The sequence below is a fragment of the Egretta garzetta genome, unplaced genomic scaffold (genome assembly GCF_000687185.1).
Source record: "Egretta garzetta isolate BGI_Z169 unplaced genomic scaffold, ASM68718v1 scaffold148, whole genome shotgun sequence".
In the NCBI taxonomy this organism is placed as follows: domain Eukaryota; kingdom Metazoa; phylum Chordata; class Aves; order Pelecaniformes; family Ardeidae; genus Egretta; species Egretta garzetta.
This window is the reverse complement of record NW_009260669.1, coordinates 2,288,659-2,306,119: the sequence shown is the minus strand read 5'-3', so window position 1 is coordinate 2,306,119 and position 17,461 is coordinate 2,288,659. Positions and strand designations below refer to the sequence as shown.

The 17,461-nt window shown below is 38.7% G+C and overlaps 1 protein-coding gene across 1 annotated transcript in view; it reads left to right on the top strand.

The window, feature by feature from the left end:
- PCLO (piccolo presynaptic cytomatrix protein) overlaps positions 1-17,461 on the top strand; it is a gene marked incomplete at its 5' end in the record, with an annotated part of 372,092 nt that overhangs the window by 15,770 nt on the left and 338,861 nt on the right. Inside the window, one exon of the mRNA XM_035901092.1 lies at positions 2,822-4,228. Within this exon, the coding sequence (XP_035756985.1) occupies positions 2,822-4,228 (1,407 nt within the window). The remainder of the gene's footprint in view (positions 1-2,821; positions 4,229-17,461) is intronic.

Below are 17,461 nucleotides of genomic sequence, written 5' to 3'. Positions count from 1 at the left end.
ACCCTACAGCTCCTTTGTTGGGAGCCTTAAAGGTGTCATAGTGACTTAAAATTAGGTTTCCTGGAAGCTGAATGAGAGCAGGTAGCCACCTATTACTGCCATGGTTTCATATCATCGTCTTGCTTTAGAGTACAGTGCTTTCATTTAAAAAAAAATAAAAAAAAATAAATTGAAAGAGGCAAGTGGAGGTGTCAGAAAGAAGCAGGAGGAGTGAATCACTATGAAAAGTGCATTGTCCAAATCTCTGTGATGGTTCTGTGGTTAGTGGGGAAAGATGTTCCTCCTTTAGGCCCATTAAAAAGCTCCTCACGGGATCGTAACTTGCTCCACTGTAGAGGAGAGCCCACCTCTCCAATATGAGAGATCTTAATTGCTTTGCCAAAGCCAGACAGCTGTGACAGCTGAAGTGGATGTTCAGAGTATGTGGCTTAAGTCTGGTCTTTGATTAAACCTAAAACTTCTAGAAAACCCTTAAGAATTTATTCAGAAATGGTATTAATATGTATCTAATAAAATTAGATTATTAAGATCTAAAATCAGGTGCCATAATTAAGACTGACTTACTGCAAGTAATTATCCCTTGGACAGGGCACTTGTAGGGGAACTGATCACCAGTCAGTGTGGGAGTTAAGCTAAATGGAATCTTTGCTCAGGTCCTCTGTGCAGTTGTAAACTTAATTCCTTTAATAATTCAAAGCAGAGCTTAAACACATGTTCCGGTTTTGTTTCAGTTGGTTTCACTTTTTAACAGCCACTTGCTATATGGGTTGCAAGTAGATTGGAGCGTTGTTTAAACAATCTAAAAAAAATGGCACTGAAAATGGAAGATAAAAGCAGCAGCATTATGATGAATGGTAACTTGACTACTGTGAACTTACAGCTGGGGCCAAAATCAGGCATCTCTTTGTGAAGCTGTTAGTGATAGCGAGCTCATATTCCAGAGTGTGTATATACCATGTTTATCAGAATAATTGGAATAACTCTTTTAGGGAACTATGTCCAACTGTTCTTTTAATTGTTGCTGCTGGGAAACATACAAAGCTGGCAAAGCACACAAAAATAATGAATTCATTGCTTCAGTCCATGACATCAGAATTCTTTCTGACATCTTAAGTCATGAGGATGGAGTCAGACTCTTTGCAGTGGTGCCTAGCAACAGGACGAGGGGCAATGGGTACAAACTGAAACATAAGAGGTTTCAGTTGTATATGAGGAAAAACTTCTTTACTTTGGGGGTGACAGAGCACTGGAACAGGCTGCCCAGGGGGGTTGTGGAGTCTCCTTCTCTGGAGATATTCAAAGCCCACCTGGACGAAGTCCTGCGTAACATGCTCTAGGAGAGCCTGCTTTAGCAGGGGGGTTGGACTAGATGATCTCCCAAGGTTCCTTCCAACCCTTGCCATTCTGTGATTTACTTCCAGTGAGCTCTGATATTATGTAGAGAAAGTCTTTCTTTGCGTGTAGTACCTCTGGATTCATCCTGTGGTGTATGGTAGAGATTCCAGATCCAGGTGAGAAACAGGATCCAGAAATCTTCACCCTTGAGGGAAAAGATCTGAGTCTTATATTCTGTGTTCTCCTAATTGCAGTTTCCCTCCTGTTGCAGTGCTGCATGCAAATGCCGTAGCTGGTACCCAGCGTTTCACACGCAGACTAAAGAATAGAAGTAGAGCCACAGATGACCTGCTTAAGTATCTACTTGCAGGTGTAGGCCATAGGACTCTGTGCCCTATTAAATGGCATTTTTTGCTGCCTATAATGTTTCTGCTAGCGATGTAATATGTGGAAAATAGCACGTGATCCTTCCTGACCACGTGTTGCTTTAGCCTGTTTGATCCTTCCTCAGACTTTGAGGCTTTACAGAAGCAAAGGCAGGTATGACCACTTAGGACTATTGGGTTTTTCTGTCTTCTTAGAAAATACAGTTTCCCTCTCATGTAATAACTTCTTGGGAAGGAGAAAAAATGTTTTAAAGTTGTGAGATACTAAAATTGATGAGAGGCATGGGTCAATACGTTATTTGCCTTATTCCTTCTCCTCTGTGTTGAAAAGAGGGACCCATTTTATACAGGCATATAGTAATTACCCTGGGAGCTTCTTTTAATCACAAAAGAATTTGGGGAGACCTAATTATGTCTCTTAAAATGCCATCAGGGATTAGGCAAAGCTCCTCACTGCTTCCAAATGAAGATTTGCCCTCAAATTGGTGGTAAAGCATGAGTCTGTGTAATATACGGTGTCCATTAACACATCTCTGCGCCTAATTCATTGGATACATGTGTACTGCCAATACTCGTGCCCTCTAATATAAACCATTACCAAATCCATAAACTGTACAAAGAGCTTGATAGATGTATGCTTAAAGGTAATTATGCATTTACTGTGTTTTAATTCTGATTATTGTTTTCTGTCAGCAGACTTCGTGTGTCAAACTATTTTAGCAGTATTTGTCTTTTTTTCTCTTTTCTGGCAAATCATTACTATAGATGAATCACTGCTGGGTCCCATGAAATTCCAATGCATTTTTTCATTCTGCTGGGTTTTATCCTCCAATATTCAGCTGTGTGCAAACTGAATGTGAAGTCATTAGAAGCATGGGCTTAGCAATAGCTCGAATCACAGGAATGTGGAGAAGAACGAAAAAATCAGTTGGGCACGTTAACCACAAAACAGTATTAGTGGTAGTATTTTTCCCTTTTTACACAGAAGCCTGAAATATTGCAACAAGCCGTACACTAGAATAGCCTATCATTATGTTGATTTTATTAACTTTGTCTTATCTTAATTATAATACTTCTTAATTTTTTTTTTTTTTCTGCAGATTAAGGAATGGCTCTGTTTAAACTGCCAGATGCAAAGAGCGTTGGGTGGTGACCTAGCAGCAGGTCCTGGTCCCGGGCCACAGCCACCTCCACCCAAACAGAAGACACCCATTCCACCTTCAACAGCTAAACCATCTCCCCAGCCACAGCCAGTTCAAAAGAAAGATGCTTCTCCAAAACCTGATCCTGCGCAGCTAGCAGAATCGAAAAAAACCCTGCCACAGAAAAAACAACCGTCCTTGCCTGGGTCTCCTCCTGTAAAATCAAAACAACCCCGCGCTGAGCCTACTGAGGTCTCCCAGCAAGTAGATACTACTCCAAAGTCTTATCAGGCCAAGCCAACACAGGCTGAAGATAAGCAAAAACAACCCAGTATACAAAAGCCTACAATGGACACTGTGCCTACCTCTGCAGCACCAGGGCCGAAACAGGATTCGACAGGTCCCAAACCTCCACCAACGCAACAGAAAGCGACAGAGTCTCCAAAGCCAGAGCTTGCCAAGCTGTCACAGGACACACGTCCAGCTGGGGATAAACCAGATTCCAAACCCCTTTCACAAGTGTCTCGGCAGAAGTCAGATCCCAAGCTTGTGTCTCAGCCTGGGGCCAGACCAGATGCTAAAACTCAAAAGCCTGTTGAGCCAACACAAACAAAAGATGATCCTAAGAAGTTACAAACAAAACCGGCCCCAAAGCCTGATACCAAACCAGCTCCCAAGGGCCCACAAGCAGGGGCAGGTCCCAAGCCAGCGCCAGCCCAACTGGCACCTCAACCCCAGCCACCTCAGAAAACTCCTGAGCAATCAAGGCGTTTCAGCCTTAATCTGGGAGGCATCACTGATGCCCCTAAGCCTCAGCCTACAACACCACAAGAAACAGTTACTGGGAAACTCTTTGGATTTGGAGCTTCAATCTTCAGCCAGGCCTCGAATTTAATTTCCACGGCGGGTCAGCCAGGGTCTCAGACATCAGCCCCTGCTCCACCTGGTCCTCCAGTGAAGCAGCCCCAGCCTCCATCACAGCCTCCGGCTTCTCACGCAGTCCCCAAAGAGGCTGTTCAGGCTCAGCCTCTTCCAAAAGCTGCTCCTGTAAAGAAAGAAACCAGCCCTCTTATGACTGAAAAATCAGAGCCATCAAAAGCGGATAGTGTTTTAACGACTAAAGGATCTGATTTAGAAAAGAAACCTGGTTTGGCTAAAGATAGCAAGCCTCAAGCTGCTGAAACTAAGAAACCTGCTGGGCTGATGGAACCAGAGAAAGCCAGCCAGCCTAAAGTGTCTTGTCCCCTATGTAAAACTGGTCTAAATATTGGTTCTAAGGATCCCCCCAACTTTAATACGTGTACAGAGTGCAAGAAGGTTGTGTGCAACCTCTGTGGATTTAACCCAATGCCGCACATAGCTGAGGTAAGGCAATGGACCCTGTATTTACCCTGTGTTCTTACCTGCAGGCTCCCTGTGCTGTGGAGACCGTTCTGTAGCTGATTTTTAGCTATTGAATTGTCAAGAAAGACTTGAATGTTTCATCATCTGAGGGCTTTTAAAATTAAATATCTGTGTTGTGTGAAACTTGGTCAGTAGTCAGAAAGTGCTTCCAATGAATTTTCGGCAGATTAAGGGAGCCTAGTATGGCTGGTTGCTGGGGTTTTGAGGCATAAGCAGATAGTTAACTGTGGTTATGAACTCCTTTGAAATTGGTTGTACTATAATACAGCAAACTGCTGTACTTTCAGTCCATCATGGGATAAAGTTGTTTTTCATATGCTTCAGTATTGTACATTCACATGTGTGCTTCTTTAATCAATGCCCCTGATTCAGACAATTACTGAATGAGGGAATGTGTTAATGCTTAGTTATTCCCCTTCCCTCCTGTTTAATATATCCTTAAATTTATTCCATTAATCTCATTCTGGTTCTGGTGTCTTGGCATGGGCTGATCTACTCATTAGAAAGGTTGAAGTTTTAGTGATACCTGTGTGGTGAAATATGTAATTTTTTGGTGTGAATAATGTAAAGTTCACAAAGTTGCGTCATTCATTAAGGAGGGTGAGTTTGAAAGTGCCTTTTCCATGATTTCTCAGGGCAGATCCAGTAGAGCCAACCTATATTTAAAAGAATTAAGCAACTTATTTTCAACAGTGTCCTCACATTCCACATTTTTACCCTCCTTCCTTTCTTTCTCATAGTTTTTTTGGCAAGGGGATTGGAAACTTTATACTAGCTTAACAGAAAGGTGGAGACACACGTTACTTGCTTTATCAATTTGGCAAGTTAAACTCAACACAAGCAGACCATGTAAAAATACTTGTGAATAGTTTAAATGCGTAAGTTGGTCAGTGTAGAACATGAGGAAAGTGGCTGTCGATGTTGTGTATTTGAAATCTGAATGAATAAATTAGAAATGGCTCCCAGGGTTAAAGGTTATCACATCTCTGCCTGAAGGTGAGAACTAATGTTGGGAGAAATAGCAAGTTGCAGGGAAAATATTGCTTATGTTTTCTTCATATGCTTTGTTTGTGGATTGTTTTCTGGAATATACTATCGTTTGAAAGCCATTTGTCCTACTATAATAAGTAGGATCTAACTTACAAATATGTTGTTTATTGTCTTTGTGGTAATTTAGGTCAGAAAGGTCTGAAAACACAGGAAGATTGATCAGTGATTGCAAGTCAGGATTTAATTGACTTCTAATGTTGCTTATGCACTGAATTCCATCAAACACACACGTTCCTTCATCACCGTCCAACCCCCCGCAGGTGTGTACACACTCACACATGCATATATACAGACATGCTCATGTAGGTTTTAAATGTGAAGAATGCGCATGACTTTCTCCAGAGGCACTCTAGTGCCTCTATACACAGAATACCATGGAAACACGATGTGTCAGTTCTGGTGAACCACTATGCTAAAATGACAACTGTGCAAATCCTAGTGCATGAATTGCCTTCTTCAGACCTGACTTAGGTGTGATGGTGTGGGACTGTCTTGTGGTATGCAGATTTAAACTCTCTGTATTTCTTCTGTTTAAGATGAGAAGGCTGATACTCTATTTCTCTTTTCACATCGCTGTTATTGCCAGAGGATTCTTTCTGTTTCCACTCTTTGGAATACGCAGAGCTTGAAATACTATTGATTTTCTGTAGTCTGATTTCCTCATTCTTTTCTTTGCCTCTATTTTTGGCTCCTTCTTACATTTTCTTCTTCCTTATACTATACATTTCCATCTTTGTCCATAGTTTTCCATCTTATCTTCTTTTTTCCCAAACATTTTTTCTAAAAATTGGCAAACTGCTTTTCCTTGACAACAGGAGGTAGTTTGCTTGGCTGAGGACAGCCTGACTTTCCTTTTCATGAAGATGGGAGACAGAAGAGGGAGCTGTGTAAATAATGTATTTAACCTCAGATGGCAGTTCTGTCCCTGTTTGCACTGTATGTACTATATACCTGTTACATGACAGAAACATGATATAACAAGAAAATAGTTTATGCTCACTAGCGTACTCTTTTCCTCCACCACACATGCTGAGTACAGTCTTGGAAGTTTTATTTATTTGTCTTTATGTTTTGGAGGGTTAGGAAAGTGAAATAGAAATGCTTTTTAAAATTGGCCTTTCTGGTGGTTTTCTACCTAATTATTTTATTCTATATTCTGCATTCAAATAAAAAACCTGTAATTCCAGGCGGCTATATTCCCTCTTGGCCCCAGAAAGTGTCTTGGATGAACAAACGTAATGGGTATTTTACAGTTTTGCTTTGCGCCTGACGCTGTATCACAGTGATTTTAACAGTCACGTATGAATTATCTGTATATTGTTGCCTCAGTAATGGCTGAAAATGAGTGTTACTGACTGAACGATGCCTGAAACCTTGTTGCCAGCAAAGCTTATACTGGGCTACGTGGGAAGAATCAGCATCACCGGTCAGGGAAACCAGTGTTTCATTGACACATACAAGGAGCATCTGTACTCTGGGGGCACTTCTACCTTAAGATCTTTCAGCAGGGAATGTCTTCCAGGCAACGTGCTGCTGTACGGCAGACATGGCTGAGAGTACTTTTAAGGGAAGAAGGTGCTTTCTTACAGTGGCAGTTGTTTGTTCCTGCCTGTATGTGACAGAAATAACTTTCAAAAAAGTCTTTGAGCTGCTGCAAACAGTCGGTTCTCTAATAACCCCTCTTCTGCAGGAAATAAGAGAACTAGACTTTTACATAGCCTAAATCAACAATATGCTATTTACTTCAGTGAAATTATTCTGGTACGCGCAAGCTGAGAATTAGGCTAGAATACCTTTTCCTAACATGGGCTGATTGTTCTTTTTCTCCCTGATTTGTTGATCCAACAGTCAAACAGTTATTTACTTAAATAGTAATTTATCCATGAAGCAAACAGCCACAAATGATTAAATAAATGACACTTGATAGATTTCAAAGACCCACAGGACCATGTGTGCCCTCGTGCATTAGCAGGCTCCTTATTCTGCCATTTGCTTAATGGGGAGGAGCACTGTTTACCAGCTCTGTAATTAGCTTTCCAGCTCAGGTAGTTGGAAGCAGCTCTATTTTTAGTAACAAAGCACAAGGTTGCAACTGCAGAAGCCAGAAATGTGTGGCAACGACCATTTTGTGCATTTAAAACTCAGTGAAGCTGTTCAGAATATTGAGCAGGAGCGGAGATGGTTGCCTCTAATGTAATTAAGTATGTTGAGGCAGCAGGGTCAGGAATATAGAACCTATGATGAGTTAATGTAGTAGTAAAATAAAAAAGAAGATTTAAAAACTAAGCTAAGGAAAACTAAGATATCCAAATTTATAGAATCTGTATGGGCAACAAGAAAGAATAACATCTTAATAGAGTCACATATTATGAAAAGAAAGAGCTCAAAATTTAATGTGTGTATATGTGAGTGTGCTAATGGATTTAATCTAATAGAACTGCCAAGGGAACAACAGAAGCACTTTTTAGTCTACTGATAGCTATAAAATTATCTGAAAAGGTACTTGGAAGTAACAAATGTTCCATGTGTGAAATAAATTATTTAGGCTACAGAAAGGAGGGAATTGTTTTGAATGAAAGGGAAGGACAAGGAAGACTGGGGAAGGGCAGAAAAGACATCATATCTCAGATTTGCTAAGGATTTCTTGTTTGAAAAAGATGTAATCTGTTAGAGATGTGATCCAAATAGATCATATAAACAATTTCACAGAGAGAGTGATGTTTCTTAATATATTTATTACGGAGAATATTGTCTATATCTGTTGAACAGGGTGACCAGATCGCTCGGACCACCAGGGAAGAGGAGAACTTTGGAAAACAGACACAGTCTCCATAGGAGTATAGTGAATGCTTCGAACTTTATTCCCGAGTCTGGATATACTTATAGTACAAGCAGGGTTCACGCGGCACAAGCCATAATTTCATTGGCCCTAATACACTGTCCACGCGCCTCTCTCCAGACAGTGACGGCACCTGTAACACTTTTCATTGGTTTAAGCTATACTGTCCACGCGCTTATTCTCAATTAGTGATTGGATATATAAAACAAAGAACACATCTATCCTAGTTTCTACTTGCAGTTAGCACATTTTTGCTTTAGCTCATATCTTCTTACTTGTTGCAGTGTACCAAGGACATGCTGTTTACAAACCCTGGATTGTCCATATATTCCCACAATATTTTGTGGCCCTGTTGTTCGAGAAACTCCTCTACATATATCAACTTGTTTGACATGGGTGGATAAGATAGCAGGAATCTATAAGCAGGAGTCTATAAATGAACTTGATGCTTCCTGTCCAATCCATATTCTTATAACATAGATCTTTTTCAACAATAGATGTATAACCCACCAAAAAAATTTAGATGCTTTTCTGATAACTTGTTTTCCCACTGTTAGTTATTAGACTAAACTAAATATTTTTTTTTTCTTCTCCTTACATACTATGGAGAGGGGGGAAAAGCAAGAAGATGAACTCATTTTCTAAGTAAACACAGTGCTATCATTAAACTCAATAGTATAGCCAGGTTAAAAATGGTACATTGCTCTTCAAATAAGAAATAATAGAAGTCACGGTAAATGGTTAGCATTTTGGAACTGATATAAGCCTCTCTGGAGATGAGGGGAGCTCTTTTGTCATGGCATATTGTCATACACATGAATAAATTTTGGTTTCTTTTACCTCCTCCTAAAATTCTGCAGAGAGGGTACTGGTCCAGGTAGGTCCAATTCTGATAGTTTTTATTTTTCCAAACTTTAACTGATAATGTAATTGCAAATGGAATGAGGCCCTCAGCAGGTGTGACCCATTTTTCTGGCTTTAATATTAGGCTTTAAAAAAATAATTAAAACCCCTCTCAAGCCTATCCTAAGTGTTATGAAGCCTGCTACTAAATGCCCAAATGTGGTTTGGACTTCTTAAAGCAAGTGTGCAGGAACTTTGTAAAGTAATGAGCCATCTATGATTTTAATGAAAATCCCTAAAATGGTGTATTGCATCATCTGAGGTGATACCCATTTCTTTCTTCAATTTATTAACAACTCTGTATTATCATGTTTTCCTATTTGAGAAAGCTTAGGCCATTCTGCAAGTTGGCAGGTTTAACTCCTATTAGAAGTTCTTATCTCCTCTGTTATGTTTGGTGATAACTTGTTTTGGAAACATATGGTGTCTGGGAAACACAGTGAAGAAGAATTTGCACTTAAGATACAAAGAGAAAAACAACCGTTCATTTCAGTTGCATAATTTATCTTCTCTGCCTTATCCCTCTCCCTTTATATTTAAAGCTCCTTTTAAAATTTTGATTGTAATAAAATGAATGCTATTATTGTTTAATAACAGTAGCCAAATAACATAGTGCATAATAGGCTACCACAATGTATTCACTAAAGTTTATGGAAATTTTATCCATTAAATGATAAGGTTTTATAATTGAGAAAATGTTAAAACTACTACTGATTATTATTTCTTGACTGTCAGAATGAAATTAATTTAATTCCAAATCAGGTATCCTACTGCTGTTTAACTAATTCAATACGCATAATAGAGACAACATTAAAATTAATAGCAGAACGACACCTCTTTCATTTTTCCTGTAAAAAACATATATATATGCTGAATGGAAGGGATAATATGGAATGACCCTTTGATGGATGATTTAGTCAAAATTGAATGACAGGTAAACATTTAAAAAAAAAAATTAGTGCCTGAATTCACCTTTGAAACAAGGCTGAAGAGCTTAAGCTTCATCAACAGAATTAAACTCTGGTATTCATATTTGCAGAGGTATTTAAATGCTTAAAGATGGAGACTTGAGTTGTCCGTGATACTTGTGTGTGTTAGGAGCTTCTGTCCTTCTCTGATGCCTCAGCTAAAGCTGTGTTCCAGAAAACCCTATCTGGACCTGATGATTCTTCAGAGGCGTGAACTTCTGTCTTCTGCACATGGCTTGAGTCATTCCTTTTGAGCAATGTTTAGCTTCTGTTTAAATCCGTTTGGATTCCAGACATTAGATGAAACCCCTTTGGGGATCTGATTTTGGCATATCTTTGAGAATAGTTTACCCAAAGGCAGTACTGTTTGGCATTAAACATATCAGCTACAGCTACTTTATTTAATAATAATAATAATAATAGTAATAAAGCCTGCTCATGGTCAAGTAAAATGTGGTGGTGGTTCGTTGAGTTTATTCATTCTCCAATAATATTATATGCAAAATACAGATCTACAAATACACGTGACTTAGAGACGCCCATTCTCAGCTAAGGGCTGTTACTGGCACGCTACAGGCAAGCTCCTTGTCTCTCAGTCTCCTCCAAGACCCCATGAGTTTGCACTCTTTGAGTTGCAACAGAGGAGGTGAAGCCAGGAGTAAGCCATTGCATCCAGATAAGCTAATTAATAGGTGTCCTGTGATGGCTTTGTTTGAATTCCTTGTCACTGTAGAGGGAAATGAAAACATTCTTACTTTCTCACAGGTTTCTTGAAACACGTCTTGCATTTCAGTAGGGCTACTTGGTCCAAATTGTTATACACTAATGCAGTTTTATTTTTTGGCAGTCAGGTTTTGATGGTTACTTCTGAACATGATGATCCTAGGACATTATTTGAAAGCAAGGTGTGGTGGGTTGACCTTGGCTGGATACCAGGTGCCACCAAGCTACTCTATCACTCTTCTCCTCGAAAAGACAGTCAGGGAGAAAATGAGATGGAAAAAAAGCTAGTGGGTCAAGATAAAGGCAGTTTAATAAAAGCAAAAGCAAAGGCTGCACGTAGGAGCAAAAGGAAAACAAAAGTTTTATTTGGTACTTCCCATCATCAGGCGATGTCCAGCCACTTCCTGGGAAGCAGGGCTTCAGTATGTGTAGTGGTTGCTCCAGAAGATGAACATCATAACTAACTAAAGTTCTCCTTTCTTCCTTTTTCTTAGCTTTTATTGCTGAGTGGATGTCTTATGATATGGAATATCCCTTTGGTCAGTTTGGTTCAGCTGTTTTGGCTATGCCCCCTTCCAAGATCTTCCCCATCCCCAGCCTATTGATGAGCAGGGGAAATGTTGGAGACACAGCGTTGATGCTGTGCAGCACTGCTCAGCGGTAGCCAAAACACTGATGTGTTATCAACACCTTTCTGGTTACCAGTACAAAGCACAGGACTGGGAGGGCTGCTATGGGGAAAATTAACTCCATCCCAGCCAGACCCAATATGCAAGGCTTAGATCTCCAGGGTTACTAGTCAAGGAATTATCTACAAAATTGCGTTCTTATTGATTTTTCTTTCCAATAGTTATGACTGTAAAATTAGGGATTTCCTCCGCCCACCTCCCCCCACCCCCGCTGGAATTAAATTCGAGGCGTGAAAAAGATTGGTATCATTGCTCAAAGTAATAGTGTGACCTTTGGAAGCACTAATGCCATGATTAATTGCCTACTGTTTGTTTTCTTTACTCAGGCCTTTAAAAGTTTCCAAATTACCTCTCAGAACGAAGAACTCCAGGGATGGATAAATACCGTTGAAACAAACAATGAGATATAGATATAAAGCTATGCAAGGCCAGATGGCTTTTATTAATGTTGGTAATGGCCGTTGATGGTGTGAAATCCAAAGGGATGTCTATTGCAGCACTGCTGCTGACATACACAGTTCCTGTCTAGCTGGCTATTTTCCTCATCCAGTTGGAATTCATATGCAATGACTTCTTTACTTATATATATTTATCCTATCTCTAGAGGTCTTTGCGTCTTTGAAACATTAAATGCTTAGGTGAGCAATTAACACAGAGCTTTCGGTGTTGATTCTTGTGTGTGGTTTACTTTTTTTCCTGTGCCATTAGGAAATCAGACAGTTTCATAGACTAGTGTATTAGTGAGGGTCAAGCTGGAGTCACATATCTAGAACAGATAATCAGGAAAATTACTGACCTGGCCTTGAGCCAGGTGATTTTTTTTTTCTCTGTTATTTCACTAGAAATTTGGTTGGTGTCCCATTATAAATGAGGAAGAAGTCTTCTGAAAGCTAAGGTGGTGTTAAGTGCATCTAAGTTTGAAATTTTCTGGTGGACTTTATAATAATATTTTAAAGAGACTTTATTTTTTCTTTTATGTTACAGAATAATGCATTTTTGTTCATGTTTTATGGGTGTGAGATTTAGTTAATTTTAAGAGAAGACCCAATGAGTCTAAAACAGAGTCCAGATTTTGTTACACAAACAGACAAAATCTAATGGATGTTAAAAGTGCCTCAGTTTTTTTTTTTCAGTGCCCAGCTGAGATACCTTAGTAAGACATTACTGCCTATCTGATCACATTAATGATATGTGCAGATACTGTCAAAACTTCTGTGATCATAAAAATATAAAGCATTTACCTTTTTATCAGAACCCTTACATGGTCTTGGTCTTCTGATAGATTCACTGTAGGGGAAGCTTCAAATGAAATCCTTTTTTTCTATTCCAGCAATGTGAAGAGCGGGTGCTCTTTCTAGGAACAAATGCTGTAATAGCATTTTTTTCTAAATATCTCTGAGGGTTTTGTATATCTGAAAACAGAATATTTTTTACTGGACATTTTTTAATATAATAGTTGGATTACTAGGACAGCTGGGTATTTGAGTATTTAATAAAATTCTGAAAAGACAGTATGCTCTAAATTTAAAAATGTTCATGCATTTTGTGATCTTATTTCTTGCAGAATGAAACAGTTCATGTTGTTACAGCCGTTAATAAGTTCCAATTACTGTGTATGTTTAAAATTTCATGTCATGCTTCTGCTGACCAAAAGGCTAATGTTTGCCACACCATGACAGTACGTTAGTAAAGAAAGGTCAACGTTTTGCACAAAGCAGATCTAAAAATCACTTGTTTGCCACTGCTGTGTGGTGGTTTTAAACTTAATTGGATTGCACAAGTGTAATTTTGCGAGTAATTTTAACTGCTTGCATGAGGTGTGACCAGCAATAAAAATAATTAAACCTTAAGATGTAAAGAAAGAGAAGAAATGAGCAAAATGTGGCACTCTTCTGATTCCTGTTTTGTATGCTGTACAATAGTACTTCTCCCTGATTAATGGAAAGAAAGAATGTGTCCTTTAAAATGACAGTGCCCAGTAATTATTTTTAATATTTCTGAAATGCATATGCTTCAGTGGACCAGAATGAGAACAAACCTGGTTTTAGATTTAATATTATTTATGTATTAAATTGATTTCTTCAGTGTTACTAAGAGTAAGGATGGAGGTTGAGGGGAACCTAAGCCATTCTATAGTTGTGGAAAGGAGATTAGATTCATGCCAGTAAGCTGTTTGAGATGCTGACCAGCAGCATTTGAAGCAGGAGGTCATGGACTGATGCTGAAGAGGGGGATTAGCTGCCTTTAAACTATTCTGACTGAATTTTGTCCAAAATGGTGTTGAGTCGGGGGAAAAAAGTATATATAAATTTTTGCAAGTCACTAGAAAAAAATCTTACACGGCCACTAGGCTGTATCATACCAGAACACTCACTGAGAAAAATGGTGAGGTATGTTAGTTTTCCATCTGTGTTTTGAAGGTTAATGAAATTACTCAGACAATGAGGTAACCTAGGCTTCTAAGGACAAGACTTGAAAGACCATATGGTAGTCTTCTGGTTTTAGTATTTCTAAAATAGTAATCTTTTGGGGTTGGGTTTTAAAATTTTTTTTTCCTTAGCAAACAATCTTCACATTGGAAATTGTCCAGTTGCCATGTACAGAGATTAGAAATTGAGCATAAAAACCCTTGTCCGTAAATGTATTATTTTAATGAATATAGTTACTTTTTTGAGGAGATTTTGGGTCGTTGCAGTTACCTGAATAATGGGGCTAAATCATATGGATATATCTATAATCTTTCTTCTTTTTTTTTTTTTTTTTTTTTTTTTGAGATTATTGAACATTGTGCTGACCTATCCAGAAGGAGTATATTGTTGTGATTTTTTTTTTGGTTGGTTGGTTGGTTTGTTTTACAATGGCATTCACTCATAATTGCACACATTTGCAGATAAAGGATTATATTGAAGATGAGGACATAACTCTGATCCTCATCAGTAGTTGTCAATACAAATCTCTGAATTTTTTTGGAGTGTCACTTTTGCAATTGACCTTAAGTTTTGTATCTTCTCTTCTATATAAGAAGAAAACATAAAGATACATATTTCTGAATGCTGACAAAGTCTTTTGTAACTACTCTCTTCAAGATACTAGTTAGTAACTCTCTCTTTGTACATTTAGAGCACGGTGCCAAGTCCTTCAGTGCCTGGAAAAGCTGTTGGGTACACCTGTTCCTATTCCCTGACCTCCCCACTCTTTGCCCAAACCAACACACCAACCCTTAAATTTCTGTGAGAGTATTATTCTTCCAAAGAAATTCAACTGGAATTTTCACTGAAACATTGAATTCTGATGTATTACCTAAAAAACAACCTGAGCACATACCCAGTATCAGATGCTGTCTTCTTGCTTTTGGATTATAGTAGGGGAAAAAGGAATATTTGGAATAGTTGAAATTTCTAAAATGTTTTTGTATTGAAATATGCACTAAATATTTTGTTTGATCAGAAGTCTATTTTACACTGAAAATTGGCTAAACCAGTAAAATTTTAACATGCTGTACTTTCTGGCTAGTGTTTTTAGTGTCTTGTAATAGAGTTGTTTTCCACTTTTCTTTTACAGTCAGAACTGGCCATTGGATTAAAGTTCCAGCACTATCTCTAAAAGTATTTGCATTTTTGTAATGTTTGATTTTAACTCTAGAAAAGCAAGAATTCTGATGAAAACAAAGTTCTGGTTTAGATTTCTTTAAAAAATAAATTCAAGTTTGTATCTACTTAAGGTGGCTCAAGGTTGATGTCACAGTACATTTGTAAGACTGAAAGTGTAGGCTTAGTAACTCATTACAGAACAAGTGAAACAAAGCTACCTCTTTTGCAGGCTGCTGTACGTACACCTTTGGGCTGACCTAGAATGTGCTTCTGTTTTGTCCTGAATCGTGTCTGAGCCAAGAACACTTGTATTGTGCTGTGTAGTGAATTTTTAAAGCCATGTGCCCAGTATAGCTGGGACTCAATTACACTATTATCCCAGAGCTCTAAAGAGAAAGAGCACTGCCATTTTTCTTCTGTACCACCTATCAGCAGACGGAGCTCCTGATCAAAACATAAAGTCTTATTTGATGGTATCCTTTTAAATATTTTAGCTGTGCTGCTTTTTTTTTTCCAAACGTGTATGGATTTTGTTAGTGCTCTGTCATCCTTCAAATGACAAATCTGGTCAGTGCTTTTTCACAAGGCATAATGCACAGTGAAGCTAAAGGAAGTTTTGTTAGAATCTATAATGTGTTATAATTAGTTACAGTCATAATTGGAGACTTCAGTGAAATTCATGCTCTCCGCCCCCCCCCCCCCCCCCTTCTTTTATATGCTGTTGGTAACTGCAATCAAGAGTGGTTCTGCTTTAACACACAGTGAATTGCCTTATTCCAGGTGTTGGTCTGAGGCATGATGCACTTTTCCTGGTGATTTCCTTGGGCACATTTGAGTTTGCTCCTGCTTGTCTTTCCAGGATGAAATGCAGATCCATTTGATGCTGTAACTGTCTTTAGTATCTCTGTCGGGTAGGGTGAAGCTCCCTCCACCTATAAATTACAGAATATTGTCTAGACCAACTCCCTGCCCAAAGCAGGGTCAATTGGAGCCAGTTTCTCAGCGCTGGTCAGGCTTTGAATGTTTTCAGGATTGACTCCACAACCTCTTTAGGCAGTCTTTGACCACCTTCATTGTTTTTTTGGTTGTTTTGTTTTTTTGAAGTATTTTCTTATGCTTAAATGGAATGTCTGGTATTTGAATTTATGTCCATTTGAATTTTTGTCCATTCATCTTTTCACTCTCCCATCAGCTATTTATACACATTGAGAAGACCTCCCTGAGCCTTCTTTTCTCTTTGTTTATTCTCTCTAGTTCCAGCTCTCTCAGCTTTTCCTTGTATGAGTGATGCTCCAGTCCCTTAATCATCTTCATGACCCTTTGCTGGACTCCCTCCAGTATTTCCATGTCTGTCTTGTACTGGGGAGACCAGAACTGGTCACAGCACACTCCCACCAGTACAGGGTGGGTGAATACTGGGAAATAATCACCCCCCTTGACCTGATAGATATGCTCTTAATACAAGCCAGCATGTTGCAAGTATTCAAGCATGCCTTTTGCCCCATGTCTCCCTAATTCTCATACCATACTCAAGGACACAGGACGCACATGTATTGTGCCTTACAGCACCATGCTGGAAGGATGCAGTGAAGCATTTTGCTGTAAACACAATTATTAACTTATAAATGTTTTTGAAGGTGATGGGGTCCAGAGGAAACCCTGCTCAGTCCAGTCCAAGGATTACTAACTTTAAACTGGCCATTAGTCACTGTACATTAGTGGACTTCACACAGACAATGATTGTAGCTAAAGATACAAAGTACAGATTTCAGATTACTGTGATATCTCTGCAAAATATATGTCCTAGCAGATCTCCATGGCAGGTGTATATTGACTTCTCCAAGTTATATTAATAGGTTTAAGAGTAAGAAGGTATAGATACTGTTTTAGAGGAAAGCAAGGGTTAGAACAGAATCCAAGCTAAAATTTCAGATGATGTTCCAGGAGATGTTTCAGAATTTTGTACCTGATCTGTATCTGGAATATTTATAATCGATGCAGTTCAGCTAAACACCACTTTCTACTTTCTACTCCTCCTAAATCAACCTCCTCTTCATACGTGCTGAAAGAGTTGTTTATATTTGAACCTATGCTATTTTCTTTTACTAGCCATGAGGCTCCTTCCTCTTGTCATCTTTTACATTAAAGGTTTTCATTTTTTAAGTGTATCTTTTTGCTCCAAGGCAGTAGGGGAGAAAGAAATGCAGGGTTAATTAGGTAACTTAGTTAGTGGCTGATTTTCCAGCTGCAGAACTTGTATTGTTGCATCTTGAAATAGTATATGCATATTGTAAAATAAGAGGCCTTAAAAAATACCTTGCAATTTACAGAACTTTGAAGTATGCTGAAATGATAATTTATTCAGTAATGTCCTGTTTCGTGAACCTCCATGTATGTAAAAACAGGTAATCCCTATGTTCTAATAGGATTTA